At 38.6% G+C, this 18,255-nt stretch overlaps 1 protein-coding gene across 6 annotated transcripts in view; it reads left to right on the plus strand.

Annotated features, from left to right (window-relative positions):
* Positions 1 to 18,255, plus strand: part of NSUN6 (NOP2/Sun RNA methyltransferase 6) — a 70,372-nt gene that overhangs the window by 37,858 nt on the left and 14,259 nt on the right. For 4 of the 6 annotated variants that reach the window (XR_015549351.1, XR_015549349.1, XR_015549350.1 and 1 more), the window contains exons 7-10: positions 1,507 to 1,626; positions 7,700 to 7,844; positions 16,150 to 16,290; positions 17,423 to 17,571. Coding sequence is in view for 3 of the 6 variants with exons in the window: in XM_087420778.1 (XP_087276904.1) it covers positions 1,507 to 1,626; positions 7,700 to 7,844; positions 16,150 to 16,290; positions 17,423 to 17,571 (555 nt within the window). In the remaining 3 variants the exon portion in view is untranslated. The remainder of the gene's footprint in view (positions 1 to 1,506; positions 1,627 to 7,699; positions 7,845 to 16,149; positions 16,291 to 17,422; positions 17,572 to 18,255) is intronic. The other 2 variants (XM_087420779.1, XM_004425313.3) reach the window with 2 other exon arrangements.

Here is an 18,255-nt window from a genome sequence, read left to right on the forward strand (position 1 = left end):
AAGTCATCAAATCACAAAGGAAGAGTGCAAGAGAAGAAGGAAGGAACAGAGAGGAAGTACAAAAACAGCCAGAAAACAATTAACAAAATGGCAATAAGTACAAACCTATCAATAATTAGTTTAAATATAAGAGGACTGGACATTTTTTAAAAGTTCACTAGGCGATTCTGTTGTGTAGCCAGGATTGAGAAATACTGTAGAGGAAGGTAGTAGACTAAATTGTTTTAAGGAAACTTTGTCATCATCGCCTCTTCGCTTGGACCATTTCATAATTTCAACTTATTGCATAACCAGAGGTTCTTAATGTATTGCTTATGTTTGATTGGAAATTTCTGTCATCTTTGACCACTATGTTAATGTTACCTTATTAGGAGTGAAACACAACCAGCTGTCTCTAGATAAAGAATCACCAAGTCTCCCGTAGTCACAAACATGTTTTAGTGGTTTTTATATTAGAGTTCAATTTTGAAATATTTTTGGAATAAATTAGACCACTGAGAGAAACTATCCATAGCACATTAAGCTGTTTTTAGTGTTTAGTGTGAAGGGACTGCTCTTCAGGTGCCTAAATTGTTTGCATTGATTTTAATGCTTCATATATCCACAGAGAAGGGGTTTGTGTTTCCTTTCTCCCCATTGATTTTCTGTCTTCAAGTGGTGGTCTTGGATTCACTTGAGAGAGTTTTAACCTTCTCTCAGTTCTTGAGGACATACTAATAGATATAAGTCTTTTGGTGTGAGAGTGAGTTGAAACCTTTAAACTTTAAAAATAAATAGCCCTATGCTTGTTAGCCTCTAGTTTTTTTCTTGCCAGTTAATTTAAAAAATGAACTACTTGGTGATATTATTCTATCTTACTTAAGGCTGACTCATCCTGTAGTAGCAGTCCTTATATAATTAATATTAATAGTGAATTAATGATTTAATATAGTATTGCTATAGATGGAGGCTCTATTTGGGTTGTATAATGTCATAATATATTTCTAGGTGCCAATCAGAAATAGCAAAGATTTTTTTACATTTTACTTTTCTCCTACTGAAATGTGGTAGTGGTGGGGAGATAGGAAACCAAACATGTCTTTGAGTGGCATTAGCAGCATAAAACTAGGATTTTTGTATGGGAGTTAGATGGTGAAGCAACTGAAATTGCAAAATCTTGTACCTTTTCTGAGAAAAAGATCTAGAGCTTTCTTGTGTTTTAAGAGGTCTCTGGCCTCCAGTATATTGAGAATCATTGAATTGAGAAAGGACAATGTGCTTTTTTGCTGGATTGATTGGGGAGTTTCATCGTGTGTGTGCATCTGTGTGTCTGTGTATGAATGTCCTGTGAAATCATAAGATACTCTAGGAAGTTGTGAATTTCGTGACACTAGTATATTTACAAAAAATGTACTCTTGGCAGAGGATGCTTTACTGGATTACCTCCAGAGGTTTCTTTATGTTCTCTGATTCTGAAATTTAAAATGATGTAGAATCATTGATAATTGATTTTTTTTTTCCTTGTAGAATTTGCCATCTGCTGTAGTAACTCATGTTCTGGATCCTCAGCCTGGAGAGAGGATTCTAGATTTGTGTGCAGCACCTGGAGGCAAGACAACACACATTGCTGCATTAATGCATGATCAGGTGAAACTGTCTTCACAGCAAAACTACTCTCAACGTATTACATTTTTCAGTGATGAAGGGGGAACTATACGTAACTTATTAAACATTATGCAGACATTCATAATCTGATTTAATTCAGATTCAGCCAAAGTGAAGACTGTTATGATGTCAGCCATCACATATTAAGTTTAGTAGATAATTATCATTTGTGAAGACTCTCAAGACCTTCTTGAATCCCAAATTTGCTAATACATTTATAAAATAGAATTTTTCCCTCATAAAATTAAGTTTAAATGTTTAACATTTAAGACATCTTTTCACATTCATAATTATAAGACTTGATACTTTTTAAACTAGTAAAATAGATTCTGCCACTAAAAATTAATTGACGCTATATTATTAAAGTGTCAAAATAACATATTGTAGATATATATACATGTACATATATGATACATAAATATATATGCACACACACATATCGAACATACGTGTGTGTGTATTCTTCTTGGGTTTTATAAAAACCTCATGATCTTGCTTGATTATAAAGCCTGCTTCATTGTCACAAAATATGAGTAAGTCTGTCCTTGGATAACTTTAGCTCAGATTTTACTGCTTTTTTCTATGTATGCATATTTGCCAATGCCTGTTTCTTTCATCATGGTCTATTTTGATCTGTGTTCAGAACTCACCATGGCCTCATAACCATTCTATACTTCAACTGAGATTCTTCAGCTCAAGAAGGATATGGCCAGTTGATCCTATCTTTCCTGTTTGTTTCAAATTCCATAAAACTAAGTGGTTCCTAAAATACTTACACATGCTAGTATCTTCACCTACACTAGCTTCCTTGACTTGGAGTCCTATTTTAATTGATCGATTGGTTAATTGATTGATTGGTAGATTGATTAAACAAATATTTAGTCAGTACTTACTATATGCCAAGTCCTGGTGATACAGCAATAAACCACAGTGACCAATATTTCTTTCTTCATGGAGCTTACATTCCAGTCAAAGGAGACAGATAATAAACAAATAAATAAAAGATATGGCATATGAGATTGTGATAAGGGCTATGGTGGAAAATAAAGGAGGGTTAGGGGAATTGGAAATATTGAGGGGAGGGAGAGTGAGTTTGCAGTTTTAAATAGGGTGGTGAGGGAGATCCACACTGTGAAGGTGGTTTTTGGGGAAAGACTTAAAGGTGATGAACAATATGGAGGTCTGTGGAAAGAAGGTTCTAGCTAGAGGAAACAATAAGTGTAAATGCTCAGAGGCTGGAGGGTACCTGACTTGTTTGAGGAACCTCCGTGGTTTTGCTGAAGTTGACTAAGTGAGGAGGAGAGTAGGAAGAACTGAGATCAGAGGGGTAGGGCCTAGTGGGGAGGGGTGGGGAGGAGGTTTGGGTAGAGCAGTTTTGCAAGGACTGACAGGACTTGAGTTTTACTCAAGTAATGGGAAGTCGCGGGAGGTTTTGGGCAGAAGAGTGACATAAGCCTACTTACTATTTAAAGTATCGTTCTGGCTGCTGCATTGAAAACAAGCTGTAAGAGGGCAAGGGCAGAAGCAGAGAGACCCGTTAGGAGACAGTAATTCAGGGAAAAGTCATGGAGGTGGTAAAAAGTGGTGAGATTCTGAATATGTTTTTCAGGTGGGCTCTTAGGAGCTGTTGATAGACTGGATGTGGGTTGTGAAAATGAGAGAATAATCAAGGTTGACTCTTAAGGTTTTTGGCCTGAGGAACTGGGCAGATAGAGTTGCTGGATATGGATGACTATGGGAGGGGCAAGTGTTGTAGGGAAAAATCAGAAATTTAGTTTTAGATATATTAAAGTAAAGTGTCTGTTAGACATCAAAGAGATGATATTGAGCAGGCAACTGAATAGTTGAGTCTAGAAGACAGGAAAGAGGTCTGGATTGGAAATATAAATTTGGAAGTCGTCAACTTATAGATGATGTATAAAGCCATCAAACTGATGTGGGTGGCAATAGAAAGTAGAAGAAGACAGAAGCTTGAGCCTCATGGGTACTGGATGCCAAGACTCAGAGGCTGGGGAAATGAGAAGGAATGGCCAGTGATGCAGGAGGAAAACCCGAGGAGTGTGATACCCAGGAAGCCATGTGAAGAAAGGGGTTGAAAGACGATGGTGAGATTCGCTGTGTCAAATGTTGTTGCTAGGCCACATAAGTTGAGCACTGGGCTCCCAGTGGATTCAGCACCATGTAGGTGATTGGTGACTTTGTCATGAGCAGTTTTGGTGAGTGGAAATGCTTGCTTGGGTTGAGAATAAGAGGAATCAAAGAAAATGAATGGAGAGTACTTTTTTGGGGGAGCAGAGGTTGTTTGTACAGAAAAGCAGAGAAATGGGGCAGTAGTTGGAGGTGAAATTAGGGAGATCTCTTTTTGTTTTTGGGGTGTTTTTTTGGTGAGGAGGATTGTCCCTGAGCTAACATCTATTGCCAATCTTCCTCTTTTTGCTTGAGGAAGATGGTTGCTGCACTAACACCTGTGCCAATCTTCCTCTATTTTGTATATGGGACACTGCCACAGCATGGCTTGATGAACGGTGTGCAGGTCCATTCCTGAGATCCAAACCCGCGAACCCTGGTCTGCTGAAGCTGAGTGTGAGAACTTAACGACTACGCCACCAGGCCAGCCACAGGAGTTCTTTACTTAAGATGCGAGAAATAACAATGTTTGTATGCTAATGAGAAAGATGCATTAAAAGGGGAAATTGGTGACACCAGAGGGACCAGGGGAAATTGCTGGAACAATATCTTTGAGTAGGTGAGATGAGTTAGTATTTGATGCACAAGTGGCTTTAGATGGTAGCGTGAGGCAGTTTATCCATGGAAATAGGAAGGAAGGCTGAGTACATGGGTGCAAATGTTGGTGGGCTGGCAGATATGGTTAGAGACTGGAAGTTCTCTCCTGGTTGTTCCAGTTTTCTTAGTGAAATAGAAAGCAGGGTTATCAGATGAGAATGGGGCTGGGGGAGGAGGTGGTAAGAGTTTTGAGAAGGTATGAAATATTAATCTAGGTAAACGGGAGTGAGAATGGGCTATGGACACCCTGCACCAAGGGCCCTGTGAATACAGTGGTCGTGAACTTAAAGTAAGATTAGTTGGGACAGTGATGTGCTCTTTAGTGGTATATGGGTAGGCATGAAGTTGGTGAAGAATTGGATTTAATCACAGCTGCGTTTTTGTTATGTATATATGCAGGACACAGAAGCATGAGAATTGAGGATGTATGTATGGGAGTGATTGTGATGTGCCATGGACTCTAAGCTGCGTAAAGAGCATAGCAAGGACCATGGAAAAGTTAGGGCAGTGGATTTGTTCTTTTCTAAATTAGCTCAGATTTATACAGTGGTAGGAATTCTTATGTGCTTGGGAAACTCAGCAAGTTTCTTCACGATACTAATTTATAAATAAGAAAAAATTACCTATTTGAGATGTAAGACTTTCTGGCATAGAAATACACCTCCAGAAGGCATAGCAAAGCCCTTCTACTCTAGCTAATTCACTTGATAGAAGGTACACTCTATGTGCCCCCACTCCCAAACATGCCAGGTGATGGACTTTATCAGGTGATCCATTTTTGATCTATATTTGATGATTCTTAGGACGGTCAAGTGATTTATAAGCAGTCTTGCACAGAAAATAGTAGGAACTTTTACTGTGTCAAGATGAAATTGTAGCTTTTTCCTTTCATTACTGCAAATCATTTTAATTATCCAAAGACTTCTGCTGAAAATTCACATTACTTACACATTAGTATTTAACTTTAACACTATTAGAATTTCTGAAATATTTACAATGTCACAAGCAGGGGGATAAAACATAAATATAAAAATTTATATTTTCAGTAAATACATTGAAGGGTTAAACCTACTATCTCTGTGCTATATATATGTTTGTATGTACACATACACTATATATACACTGTATAATGTGTATGTATGCACTCTGTATATACACACCACACACATGTACACACTCTTGCAGTAGCACTAGTATAACTTTAGTGAGTAGCCTTAAGTAACTAAGAAAGATCTCCGATAGAAAGAGATTGTTGTTTAAATTTGGGGGAATTAATACTCTTGGTTCATTGGAGAAGATATACTCGGCTGTTTACTTACACTCTTCTTTGTCCAAAAAGAATTTAAGGTGGTAACAGTAAAAACTCTTTAAGGAAAAATGCACTAAATACTACCAGTGCACAAAATGTAGAACACAAAACAGAAGGGTTCATTTTATGGAGTTGTGGTGTTTAATGCAAATCATTTTTCAGTTTACCTGAAAGCTTAAATGTAAAGATTATATGTTTTGAGGAAGTGATAATAATTCCCCCTTAACTTAAGGTTTGATACTTACTGTGTTTGCATAGAGGTATTTATCCATAGATATTTTATTCTGTCTAGTAAGATGTCTTTCCAAAGAGAGTCTGGATAGTGTAGGTGTATCTGTTTTCTGTTGGTTTTATAGTGCTGTGTAAATAGGACCACAAAACCTTGGTGGCATACAACTAAACATTTATTCAGCTCGGGAGTCTGGGATTCAGCTGAGCCCTGCTAGGCTTGCTTGTGCAATCAGCTGTGGGTTAGCTAGGAGTTTTGATGATCTTGGGTGGGCTCCTTCACTTGGCTTTGGCTGGTGTTGGCTTATCTAAAGTGACCTCAGCTTAGACCACTAGAGAGCCCTGCCTCCAGTCCGTGTGTCTCTTCTCCTCCTGCTAGTTCCAGGGGGCTAGCCCAGCAGAGGGCAATCGTTGAGGGTTGGCAGTGGTAGAGGGCAAAACCGAGCAAGGCCAGCTGTTCAAGTGCGTTTCACATCTCTGCTTGCAACACATTTACTCTCATCACATTGGCCAATGCAAATTGCGTGGCTGAGCCCAAGTCGAAATAGCAGGGTATTGCAAGGAAAATGGCAAAGGATGAGGATATATGGAGAATTGAATTGGAGTTAGGCAGTCTCCCACAGTGGGCCAGCAATGTAGAAATGAACAGCCTGAATAGAGATATGTAAGCCAGAGTGAATTCTAGTTTTTGTTGCTGTTTTAGATTTGTTGTTGTTTGTTTTTGATAGTTAAGCAAATTTTGTCTAAGTGTGGCTTCTTGTCTATATTTTTGTAAAAGTAGCCTTCAGCCAGTGGAGTTAACCCCTTCACTGTAGTACCGTTGAACCTTATCCTTGTTGTTTTTGCCTACTTTTCCAGTTCAACTCACTTGAAATGGTTTTCCTGTTGTGAGAGTATTAATTAGAACCATGTCTACTGCTAAACCTGGTTTCACATTTAGGAACATTGTCAGCAAATTTCTAGTATTGTATTGTATGTAATTGATGCATATATCATACAAGGACAGTGTATATAAAAGGAACAAAAGCAAGAAAATACATTGAAAAGTTAATTTCACCATCTCTGCAATATCGTGTCATAGTATGTTTTAAAATATCATATGAATGTCACAATGCATTTGTAAAAGTGTGGCCTCTTGTCTTCATTGGCTTTGACTTAACTGAAGTGTTACCATATAAAAATATTTTTGAACTACTTTTTACGCCAGTCCAGAACATTTTGTGGTGACACACTGGCGTATGTTCTTCTGTCTTTAGTTGTCAGAATTCACATGAATTTTATTAGGTGTATAGCTCAGAAAATATTGAGATGAGGATTGATTTTACAAGTAATATTGAACTGTATCTCACAGCACTAGGAGGCAGATGTCTCAGAACATTAGTTCATGCTCTTCTGGAGGTGAGCAAGGCACATCAAATTAGTGATTTTGAATATTTACCTCCAATGGATGTTTTTGTTTCTTTAGAAGATTGCAAACAGTATTTTTGGTTTTGAGTTTTGTTGATTAAAAGTAGTGGGGCATTATGAGAAAATTAATTGTCTGGCAAAAATGTGTTTTTTCAAAGGGGAGACTTAAGTATTTGATGTAAATTTGATATACATTTGGTTAATGAATTCAGCTTTAAAACTAGGGGTAGGAGGAAAGTGGGAAAGACCGTGATTTTTAACGTATTTTTCTCATTATTAATAGTTTTCATGATTGCTTTGGATTTACACTTTTATTTTTTTTTTTAGGGAGAAGTTATTGCACTGGATAAAATATCTAACAAAGTAGAAAAAATAAAGCAGAATGCTTTATTGTTAGGGTTGAATTCCATTAGGGCATTTTGCTTTGATGGAACAAAGGCGCTTAAACTCGATACGGTTAAGGACGCAGAAGGTGAGTTAAATTTTATCTTTTATTTTTTAATTTTTTTTATTCTTTATTTATTTTTTATTTTATTTTAATTTTTTGTTTATTACAGTAACATTGGTTTGTAACATTGTATAAATTTCAGGTGTACATCATTATACTTCTATTTCTGCATAGATTACATCATGTTCACCACTCAAATACCAATTACAATCCATCACCACACACATGTGCCGAATTATCCCTTTCGCCCTCCTCCCTCCCCCCTTCCCCTCTGGTAACCACCAATCCAATCTCTATCTCTATGTGTTTGTTTATTGTTGTTATTATCTACTACTTAATGAAAGAAATCATACGGTATTTGACCTTCTGCCTCTGACTTATTTCACTTTGCATAATACCCTCAATGTCCATCCATGTTGTCACAGATGGCTAGATTTCATCGTTTCTTATGGCTGAGTAGTATTCCATTGTCTATATATACCACATCTTCTTTATCCATTCGTCCCTTGATGGACACTTAGGTTGCTTCCAAGTCTTGGCTATTGTGAATAACGCTGCAATGAACACAGGGGTGCATGTATCTTTACGCATTGGTGTTTTCAAGTTCTTTGGCTAAATACCCAGCAGTGGAATAGCTGGCTCATATGGTAGTTCTATCCTTGATTTTTTGAGGAATCTCCATACTGTTTTCCATAGTGGCTGCACCAGTTTGCACTCCCACCAGCAGTGTATGAGAGTTCTCTTCTCTCCACATCCTCTCCAACACATGTTGTTTGCTGTCTTGTTAATTATAGCCATTCTGATATCTGAGGTGATATCTCATCATAGTTTTGATTTGCATTTCCCTGATAGTGAGTGATTTTGAACATCTTTTCATGTGTCTGTTGGCCATCTGTATATCTTCTTTGGAGAAATGTCTGTTCGGGTCTTTTGCCCATTTTTCAATTGGGTTGTTAGCTTTTTTGTTGTTGAGATGCATGAGTTCTTTATATATTTTGGAGATTAACCCCTTATCGGATGTATGGTTTTCAAATATCTTCTCCCGATTTTTAGATTGTCTTTTCATTTTGTTGATGGTTTCCTTTGCTGTGCAGAAGCTTTTTAGTTTGATGTAGTCCCATTTGTTTATTTTTTCTATTGTTTCTCTTGCCCGGTCAGACATGGTGCTTGAAAAGATGTTGCTAAGACCGATGTCGAAGAGCGTACTGCCTATGTTTTCTTCTAGAAGTTTCATAGTTTCAGGTCTTACATTCAAGTCTTTAATCCATTTGGAGTTAATTTTTGTGTATGGCGTAAGGTAAGGGTCTACTTTCATTTTTTTGCATGTGGCTGTCCGGTTTTCCCAACACCATTTGTTGAAGAGACTTTCTTTTCTCCATTGTATGTTCTTGGCTCCTTTGTCAAAGATTAGCTGTCCATTGATGTGTGGGTTTATTTTTGGGCTTTCGATTCGGTTCCATTGATCTGTGTGTCTGTTTTTGTGCCAGTACCATGCTGTTTTGGTTACTATAGCTTTGTAGTATATTTTGAAATCAGGGAGTGTGATACCTCCAGCTTTGTTCTTTTTTCTCAGGATTCCTTTCACTATTTGGGGTCTTTTGTTGTTACATATAAATTTTGTGATTCTTTGTTCTATTTCTGTGAAAAATATTGTTGGAACTTTGATAGGGATTGCATTGAATCTATAGGTTGCTTTAGGAAGTATGGACATCTTAACTATGTTAATTCTTCCAATCCAAGAGCATGGAATATCTTTCCATTTCTTTGTGTCTTCTTCAATTTCTTTCAGCAATGTTTTATAGTTTTCGGTGTACAGATCTTTCACCTCTTTGGTTAAGTTTATTCCTAGGTATTTTATTCTTTTTGTTGCAATTGTAAATGGGGTTGTATTCTTAATTTCTCTTTCTGCTACTTCGTTGTTGGTGTATAGAAATGCAACTGATTTTTGTATGCTGATTTTGTATCCTGCAACTTTACCATATTCGTTTATTACTTCTAAAAGTTTTCTGGTGGATTCTTTAGGGTTTTCTATATATAAAATCATTTCATCTGCAAATAGTGACAGTTTCACTTCTTCCTTTCCAATTTGGATCCCTTTTATTTCTTTTTCTTGCCTGATTGCTCTGGCTAGGACTTCCAGTACTATGTTAAATAGGAGTGGTGACAGTGGGCATCCTTGTCTGGTTCCTGTTCTTAGAGGGATAGGTTTCAGTTTTTTACCATTGAGGATGATATTAGCTGTGGGTTTGTCATATATGGCCTTTATTATGTTGAGGTACTTTCCATCTATACCCATTTTATTCAGAGTTTTTATCATAAATGGAGGCTATATCTTGTCAACTGCTTTCTCTGCATCTATTGAGATGATCATGGGATTTTTATTTTTCATTTTATTAATGTGGTATATTACGTTGATTGATTCGTGAATGTTGAGCCATCCCTGTGAACCTGGAATAAATCCCACTTGATCATGGTGTATAATCTTTTTAACGTATTGTTGTATATAATCTTTTTAACGTATTGTTGTATGTGATTTGCTAGTATTTTGTTGAGGATTTTTGCATCGATGTTCATCAGTGATATTGGCCTGTAATTTTCTTTTTTTGTGTTGTCCTTGTCTGGTTTTGGTATGAGGGTAATGTCGGCTTCATAGAATGAGTTAGGGAGCTTCCCCCCCTCCTCCATTTTTTGGAAGAGTTTGAGAAGGATAGGTATTAAGTCTTCTTTGAATGTTTGGTAGAATTCACCAGTGAAGCCGTCTGGTCCTGGACTTTTATTTTTGAGGAGGTTTGTGATTACTGTTTCGATCTCCTTACTGGTGATTGGTCTATTCAAATTCTATACTACTTCTTGATCCAGTTTTGGAAGGTTGTGTGATTCTAAGAATTTATCCATTTCTTCCAGATTGTCGAATTGGTTGGCATATAGCTTTTCATAGTATTCTCTTATAATCTTTTGTATTTCTGAGGTGTCTGTTGTAACTTCTCCTCTTTCATTTCTGATTTTACTTATTTGTGCCTTCCTCTTTTTTTCTTGGTGAGTCTAGCTAAAGATTTGTCAATTTTGTTTATCTTTTCAAAGAACCAGCTCTTGGTTTTATTAATTTTTTCTATTATTTTTTTAGTCTCTATTTCATTTATTTCTGCTCTGATTTTTATTATTTCCCTTCTTCTACTGATTTTGGGCTTTGTTTGTTCTTCTTTTTCCAGTTCCTTTAGGTGCATTGTTAGATTGTTTATTTGAGATTTTTCTTGTTTGTTGAGATAGGCCTGTATCGCTATAAACTTCCCTCTCAGAACCGCTTTTGCTGTATCCCATAAATTCTGGCATGTCGTATTTTCATTTTCATTTGTCTCCAGGTATTTTTTGATTTCTTCTTTGATTTCTTCCTTGACGCAGTTGTTGTTCAGTAGCATTTTGTTGAATCTCCACGTATTTGTGGCTTTTCTGATTTTCTTCCTATAGTTGATTTCCAGTTTCATACCGTTGTGGTCAGAAAAGATGCTTGGTATTATTTCAATCTTCTTAAATTCATGGAGACTTGTTTTGTGGCCTAATATGTGATCAATCCTGGAGAATGTTCCACGTGCATTTGAAAAGAACATGTATTCTTCGGTTTTTGGATGGAATGCTCTGTATATATCTACTAGGTCCATCTGTTCTAGTGTGTCGTTTAAGGCCAGTGTTTCCTTATTTTTCTTCTGTTTGGATGATCTATCCGTTGGTGTAAGTGGAGTGTTAAAGTCCCCTACTATTATTGTGTTACTGTCTATTTCTCTTTTTATGTCTGTTAACAATTGCTTTATATATTTAGGTGCACCTACATTGGGTGCATAGATATTTAAAAGTGGTATATCCTCTTGTTGGATTGTTCCCTTGATCGTTATGTAATGCCCTTCTTTGTCTCTATTTACGGTTTTTGTTTTAAAGTCTATTTTGTCTGATATGAGTACTGCTACCCCAGCTTTCTTTTCATTACCATTTGCATGGAGTATTTTTCCATCCCTTCACTTTCAGTTTGTGAGTGTCTTTAGGTCTGAAGTGTGTCTCTTGTATGCAGCATATATATGGGTCTTGTTGTTTTATCCAGTCAGCCACCCTATGCCTTTTAATTGGAGCATTTAGTCCATTGACGTTTAAAGTAGCTATTGATAAGTATGTACTTACTGCCATTTTTTAACTTTTTTTTTTCTCAGTGTTTTAGTAGTCCTTCTCTGTTCCTTTCTTCTTCTATACAGAATTGATGGTCACTTTAGTTTGCCCTCTGTCTGAAAGCTGTACTCTTAACTCCCCTCCTCCCTCCTTTTATGTTTTTGATACATATCTAACTTCTTTTTTGTGCATTTGTATCCATTACCCTCTTATCATGGAAATAGATAATTTTTCCTATTTGTGGTCTTCTCTTTTCCCCTTAAATTAGTCCCTTTAACATTTCTTGTAGCACTGGTTTCTTAGTGACAAGCTCCTTTAATTTTTGCTTGTCTGGGAAATTTTTGATCTCTCCTTCGATTTTGAATTATAACCTTGCTGGGTAGAGTTTTCTTGGCTGTAAGTTTTTTCCTTTTAGCACTTTAAATATATCATGCTACTCTCTTCTAGCCTGTAAGGTTTCTGCTGAGAAGTCAGCTGATAGCCTTATGGGGCTTCCTTTGTATGTAACTTGTCTTTCTCTTGCGGCTTTTAGGATTCTCTCTTTATCTTTAATTCTGGACATTTTGATTATGATGTGTCTTGGTGTGGGCCTCTTTGGGTTTATCTTGTTTGGGGCTCTCTGTGCTTCCTGTACCTGGATGTCTGTTTCCTTCCTTAGGTTAGGGAAGTTTTCATCTATTATTTCTTGAAATAGATTCTCTGCCCCTTTGTCTCGCTCTTCTCCTTCCAGGACACCTATAACACGGATGTTAGTGCGCTTGATGTTGTCCCAGAGGTCCCTTAGACTGTCCTCACTCTTTTTAATTCTTTTCTCTTTTACGTGTTCAGCTTGGGTAATTTCTTCTAGTCTTGCGTCCAGCTCGCAGATCTGTTCTTCTGTATCCTCTACTCTGCTTTTGAGTCCCTCTAGTGAATTTTTCATTTCCAGTATCGTATTCTTCATTTCTAATTGGTTCTTTTTTGTATCTTCCATTTCCTTGTTTTCATTATCACTGAGTTCATCCATTCTTCTCCCCAGATCAGTGAGCATCCTTAACACTCTTAGTTTGAATTCTCTGTCGGGTAGGTTGCTCATTTCTGTTTCACTTAGTTCCTTTTCTGGGGTTTTGTCCTGTTCCCTTACTTGGAATGTATTCCTTTGCCTCCTCATTTCGCCTCTTTCCCTGTGCTTGTGTCTATGTATTAGGTAGGTCAGCTACGTCTCCTATTCTTGGATAGGTGACCTTATATAAGTGATGCCTTAGGAGGCCTACAGTGTTCTTCCCTCAGTTCTCAATGTTCCAGGGGTGACCCCTATGTGGGCTACGTGTGTTCTTTTGTTGTGGCCTGTTTGCTCTCCCTGTAGGTGCCCAGGGAGGCTGAGTTATGCTCCTGGTCACCTGTTGTAATACTCAGCTGTCTGTAGTTGTTGTGGGCCCTTCAGTCTCTTTATCAGGTGTGGGGAGCCCCAGCACAGTTGGCTGCAAGTTCTAATACCACATTTGTGTTGCAGTATTTCTTTCAAGTGAGTAGGCCCCCAGCATGGCAGGTTGTTAGGCTCAGGGGCCTACAATTGCTATAAGCCTCCAGCCTTTAGGTCTCTTGTCAGCTCTCTGAGGATTGCAGCTGGGTAGTGCTGGCCTCAGGCACAGGAGCACCCAATTGTTTCACATTTTGGAAGGTGGGGCAAGCCCCCTATGTGGGTCTTTGAGAAGCACAAGTCTTCTGCAGCTGACAAGCCCTGCTGCCCACAGGTCCACACACATAGTGAACACAGTCCTGCCCCATGTGCGCGCCCCGGCCTCCTGAAGTGGACCCAGTCTCTCCACGGCAGGAGCCCCACACACTCCACCACTGCCCCACACTCTCCACCCACTCCTTGTGCACGCCCTGCCCCACTGATTTGGGCTCAGTTGCCAGGTTGCAGAGAATCCAGTCACCAATCTATGCAGGTCCACAAGTTGCCTGAGGGCTTGTTGTTGGGTGGGGCCAGTCTCTAGGGTGGGCTGCCTGCCCTGGCTGAGCTGGATTAAATCGGTGCTCTAGCGGGTGGGGCAGACCCTGGGCTAGCAGGCCCCAGGGAGAACTCCAATGGCGTCTGTCTCAGCACGCCCACACCAGGCCACAACAATGGCCGCCGCCAATGTCCCAGTCCCTGAGAGGTCTCACCTCTCACCGAGATGCACTCAGGGCCTATCAGGTGAGTCTCTTTTCACCAAAGCACTATGCACCTTTCTTTCTGGTGATTTTATGTTGCTTTCTCAAACGGGTGAGTTTGCGCGTGGGCCCTTTAAGAGCCGGTTTTAATTTCCTTTTGAACCAGTTTTTCTGGGGGTCCTCCCCAGTGTTTTAGTAGCAGGCAAAGTCAGATATTCTGCCACTCGTCTCGGTTGTGCTGGGTCCACAAAATGTCCACAGCCGGAGTGCTCCCCGGCTCAGGGCCTCACTCCTCCGGGAGGGCTGCGTACCTGTGGGCTACCCCCCGGGTGGCTGTGAAGCTGGCGACTTGTGAAGGTGCTGTTTTTTCTCTCCAGAAGGGAGTTTCTGCCTCTTCCACCTCAATTAGGATTGTCCTTTGTTGCAGGAGTTCCTCTCATCCAGTTTTCAGTTCTGTCTCGGGTAATTTTTCCACAAGTAGTTGTAAATTGGCTGTGTCCGCGGGAGGAGGTGAGTTCAGAGTCTGCTTACACCACCATCTTGACTTCTCCTCTAAATTTTATCTTTTAAAGGCTTCTGTAACTGGCTTTTACAAGCAAATAGATTTTATTATCATTGTCAACATATTCATAGGGCCTTGAAACTTTGGCATGGATCTAAGATATTTTGCCATAATACGTATCTTTTTGCTTTTCGTCTCATCCCTGCATATCAAGTTTTTAATAATATTGGTGAAACCTCCAAGACGTGGTCAAACTCTTTGTTCTTAATATATTTATTTTAATTTCTTATTACATCTCAGAAAGCTTCTGAATCTTTCAATTTTATGATTCCTGAGCTATTTTTTCTGTCTTCATTTTTGTTGAGGAATGGGGCTCTGGAGCTAGGAAAGGAGGACAAACTGCTGTGTATTTTGTTTTCTAATAAAATGTTGGATTTTTTAAGTCATCCTATCTCTATTTCTCTCTCTCTGTCTCTGTTTAGATTTGATTTCATGGAATACTGGAGAAAGTTGCATATTTTAATGAACTAATTAGCATTAGTTTTCCCAGAACGTTTATTGATTAAAGATGCTATTTGATTAAAGATGACCTTTAAAAAGCTGAGGGCATGGTGTTGATTCCCCACCCCCTTACAGATCATCTAGATTGCCATACAGAAAAAGACTCTTTATCCCTCTAGTTTGCCCATATATAAGCTGTTCTTCATAGGAATGACTAGTAGATGGTACACAGCTCAATATAATCCATTATTGTCACTTTACTAAAATTGTTGGTAGGTCACCAATTTTTACGTATCTTTGAATTAAAGAGATCATATTCACAAGCACAATGCATTGTGATTAGGTTAAGAACAATCAACGTACTGGCGTAGCCATCTCAGAGGTCAGTCTTCAGTGCTATAAGGAGACAATCCATTAACTAACTTGGGTATTCAATCAGTGATTTTTCACTCCTCCATATCACTTCATTAACTAACGGTCGGAGGCCATCACCTTTAGCTCTTTTTTCATCAAGACTTGTTTCATCACAGACATTCTTTGGTAGTTTGATTTGGGGTGTTAAACTTAGAATGTTAGGCAGTAGACCTAATCGGTTTGATGGATAGTACATCAGTAGTGATGTGAAAATCACCATATCTTTGAGACTAATGGCAAGTGAGAAATTATTTTGTAACATCTGCCTAACGTGTAGTAAACCATCTGGGATTAAAAAAGCAAACAAACAAATGAAATACATGGACTACTTCCTAGAAAAATAAGGATTGTTCTGAGGAACAATATCTGAACTTTTATTTGTCTTCTTACAGTGGTGTGACCTTGTTACAGTAGGTCAGATTGAATTGCCTAATTACATGAGAACACATTTCATGGTCAATTGATTGTCAACCCTAAATAGTTAGCCAGGGGTTTGCAGGAGATTTATATTATTGTATAGGCTAACGGGCTGTGCCAGAAAGACCCAAAATACAGTGACTTAGAAAAGATAGAAGTGGTTTTTATTTCTTTGTTTTTGTTGTTTATTTTTGTCTCACCTAACAGAAGTGGGCATCCAATGCTGGTATTTTCATTCTGGGTCCAAGACAGCTGTACTAGTTTTTTCTAGGGGGAAGGAAGAGGGACAAGGAGACTACACTGCCAGTACTTATAAGGGCAAGACCTGGAAGTGGGATTGTGATGCAGGTATTTATAAGAAATATGTATTTGGTCTTTGTCTGGTTTCTGGCATAGAGTTCTTAAAACCCTTGGAATTTCCAAAATGATGAGAGCTGTAAAGGTGTCTTTTGCTAACGTTAATCAGTTTACCTTTGGACAGGACCTCAGGATGGGGGCTGGTCACTAGAGGAACCAACCATGTGATTAGAGGGTTGGAACTTTCAGTCCCGCCTCCCTGGCCTCAGGAGAGGGGAGAGGGGCTGGAGGTTGAATCAATCACCAATGGCCAATGATTTAATCAATCATGCCTGTGTAATGAAGCCTCCATAAAAACCCAAAAGGATGGGGTTCAGAGAGCTTCTGGGTTGGTGAACATGTGGGGATTTGGGGAGAGTGGTATGCCTGGAGAGGACATGGAAGCTCTGTGCTCTTTCCCCGCGCCTTGCCCTATGCATCTCTTCCATCTGTCTCTTCCTGAGTTATATCCTAGAAATTAACTAGCTTTGTATCAAAGCAGTCAGCAGCAATATCTTGCTTACAGTTAGATAGCATAAATATATAAGCAAACTGTTTGGTTTCATGACATTTGGTTTCATAACACTAAATAGGTCAGAAGTTGGAGTGGAGAAGATTATTCAAGTGAATGCAAAGATTGGATCAAGGGGGATTATTGACTCATCCTAGAGCACAGCCTTGCTGATGGCCATGGAAGCAAAAAGACTGAGGAATCACAGAACCAGTATCCCTGACTAGAACCTAACAGGTGCCCTCTTTTTCTGGGGCTGTCTGCAGTAGGGATTACCAAGAGAAGTGTCAGCTCTCAGAATGACTAGAATTAATTCCAGGTCCTAGCTCTGATGAACTGTAGCTTCTAACATTGCGGGTGCAAGGTCTCGTTTGATTAGGCCTTGGTTTGCACTATATCAACAGAATAACCCTCAACTATAATAATCACGTTTTAACCTTTTTACAAAGTCAGATTATATGAAATATAAATCAGAATGTTTCACCAGCTACGTGATTGAAGGGAGAAATCGTTTTTATTTACTTTGTCTTCCAGGTTATGATTTTAAATTCCTGATAATTGCTTCTGTCTTAGGAGTTTCCTATTCTAGACCAATAGGGCAGATAGCAAATATGTTCATAATTCTCTTTATAGGAGAACCTCCATTCTTACCAGAATCCTTTGACCGAATTCTTCTTGATGCACCCTGCAGTGGAATGGGACAGAGACCAAACATGGCTTGTTCTTGGACTTTGAAGGAAGTGACATCATATCAACCTTTACAGCGAAAACTCTTTACTGTGGTATGTGATGATACTTTGCTGTGAGAGAAAGTTGACCTTCACTAGTTAGATGTTTAAAAGACTGAAAGTGTTCATAGCAGCAGCATTCACAATAATCAAAAAGTGGAAACAACCCAAGCGTCCATCAACAGATGAATAGAGGAGCAAAATGTGGTATATACATACAATGGAATATTATTCAGCCTTTCAAATGAAGTTCTGACATGTGTTAGAGGATGGATGAACTTTGAAAACATCATGCTAAGTGATGTAAGCCAGACACAAAAAGACAAATATTATATGATTCCATTTATATGAGGTAACTAGAATAGGCAAATTCATAGAGACAGAAAGTAGAATAGAGGTTACCAGGGACTGGAGGGATGGGAGAATGGAGAGTTATTGTTTAATGGGTGCAGAGTTTCAGTTTGGGATGAAGAAAACGCTGGAGATGGATAATGGTGGTGGTTGCACAACAGTGTAAATGTACTTAATGCCACTGAATCGTACACTTAAATGTGGTTAAAATGGTAAATTTATGTTATGTATATTTTACCACACACAAAAAAGACAGAGAAGTCCTAGTTTTACATATAAGGAGCTTTCCTTTATGTTGACTTACTCTTTCATTACAGGCAATAGTAGAATTTCTTCACTGAGACATTTAAGGAATTTCAGACATTCTGCTTTGTCTTTAAAACGTCA

Source organism: Ceratotherium simum, chromosome 32, assembly GCF_057802395.1.
Source record: "Ceratotherium simum simum isolate JZ-2026a chromosome 32, ASM5780239v1, whole genome shotgun sequence".
Lineage (NCBI taxonomy): Eukaryota > Metazoa > Chordata > Mammalia > Perissodactyla > Rhinocerotidae > Ceratotherium > Ceratotherium simum.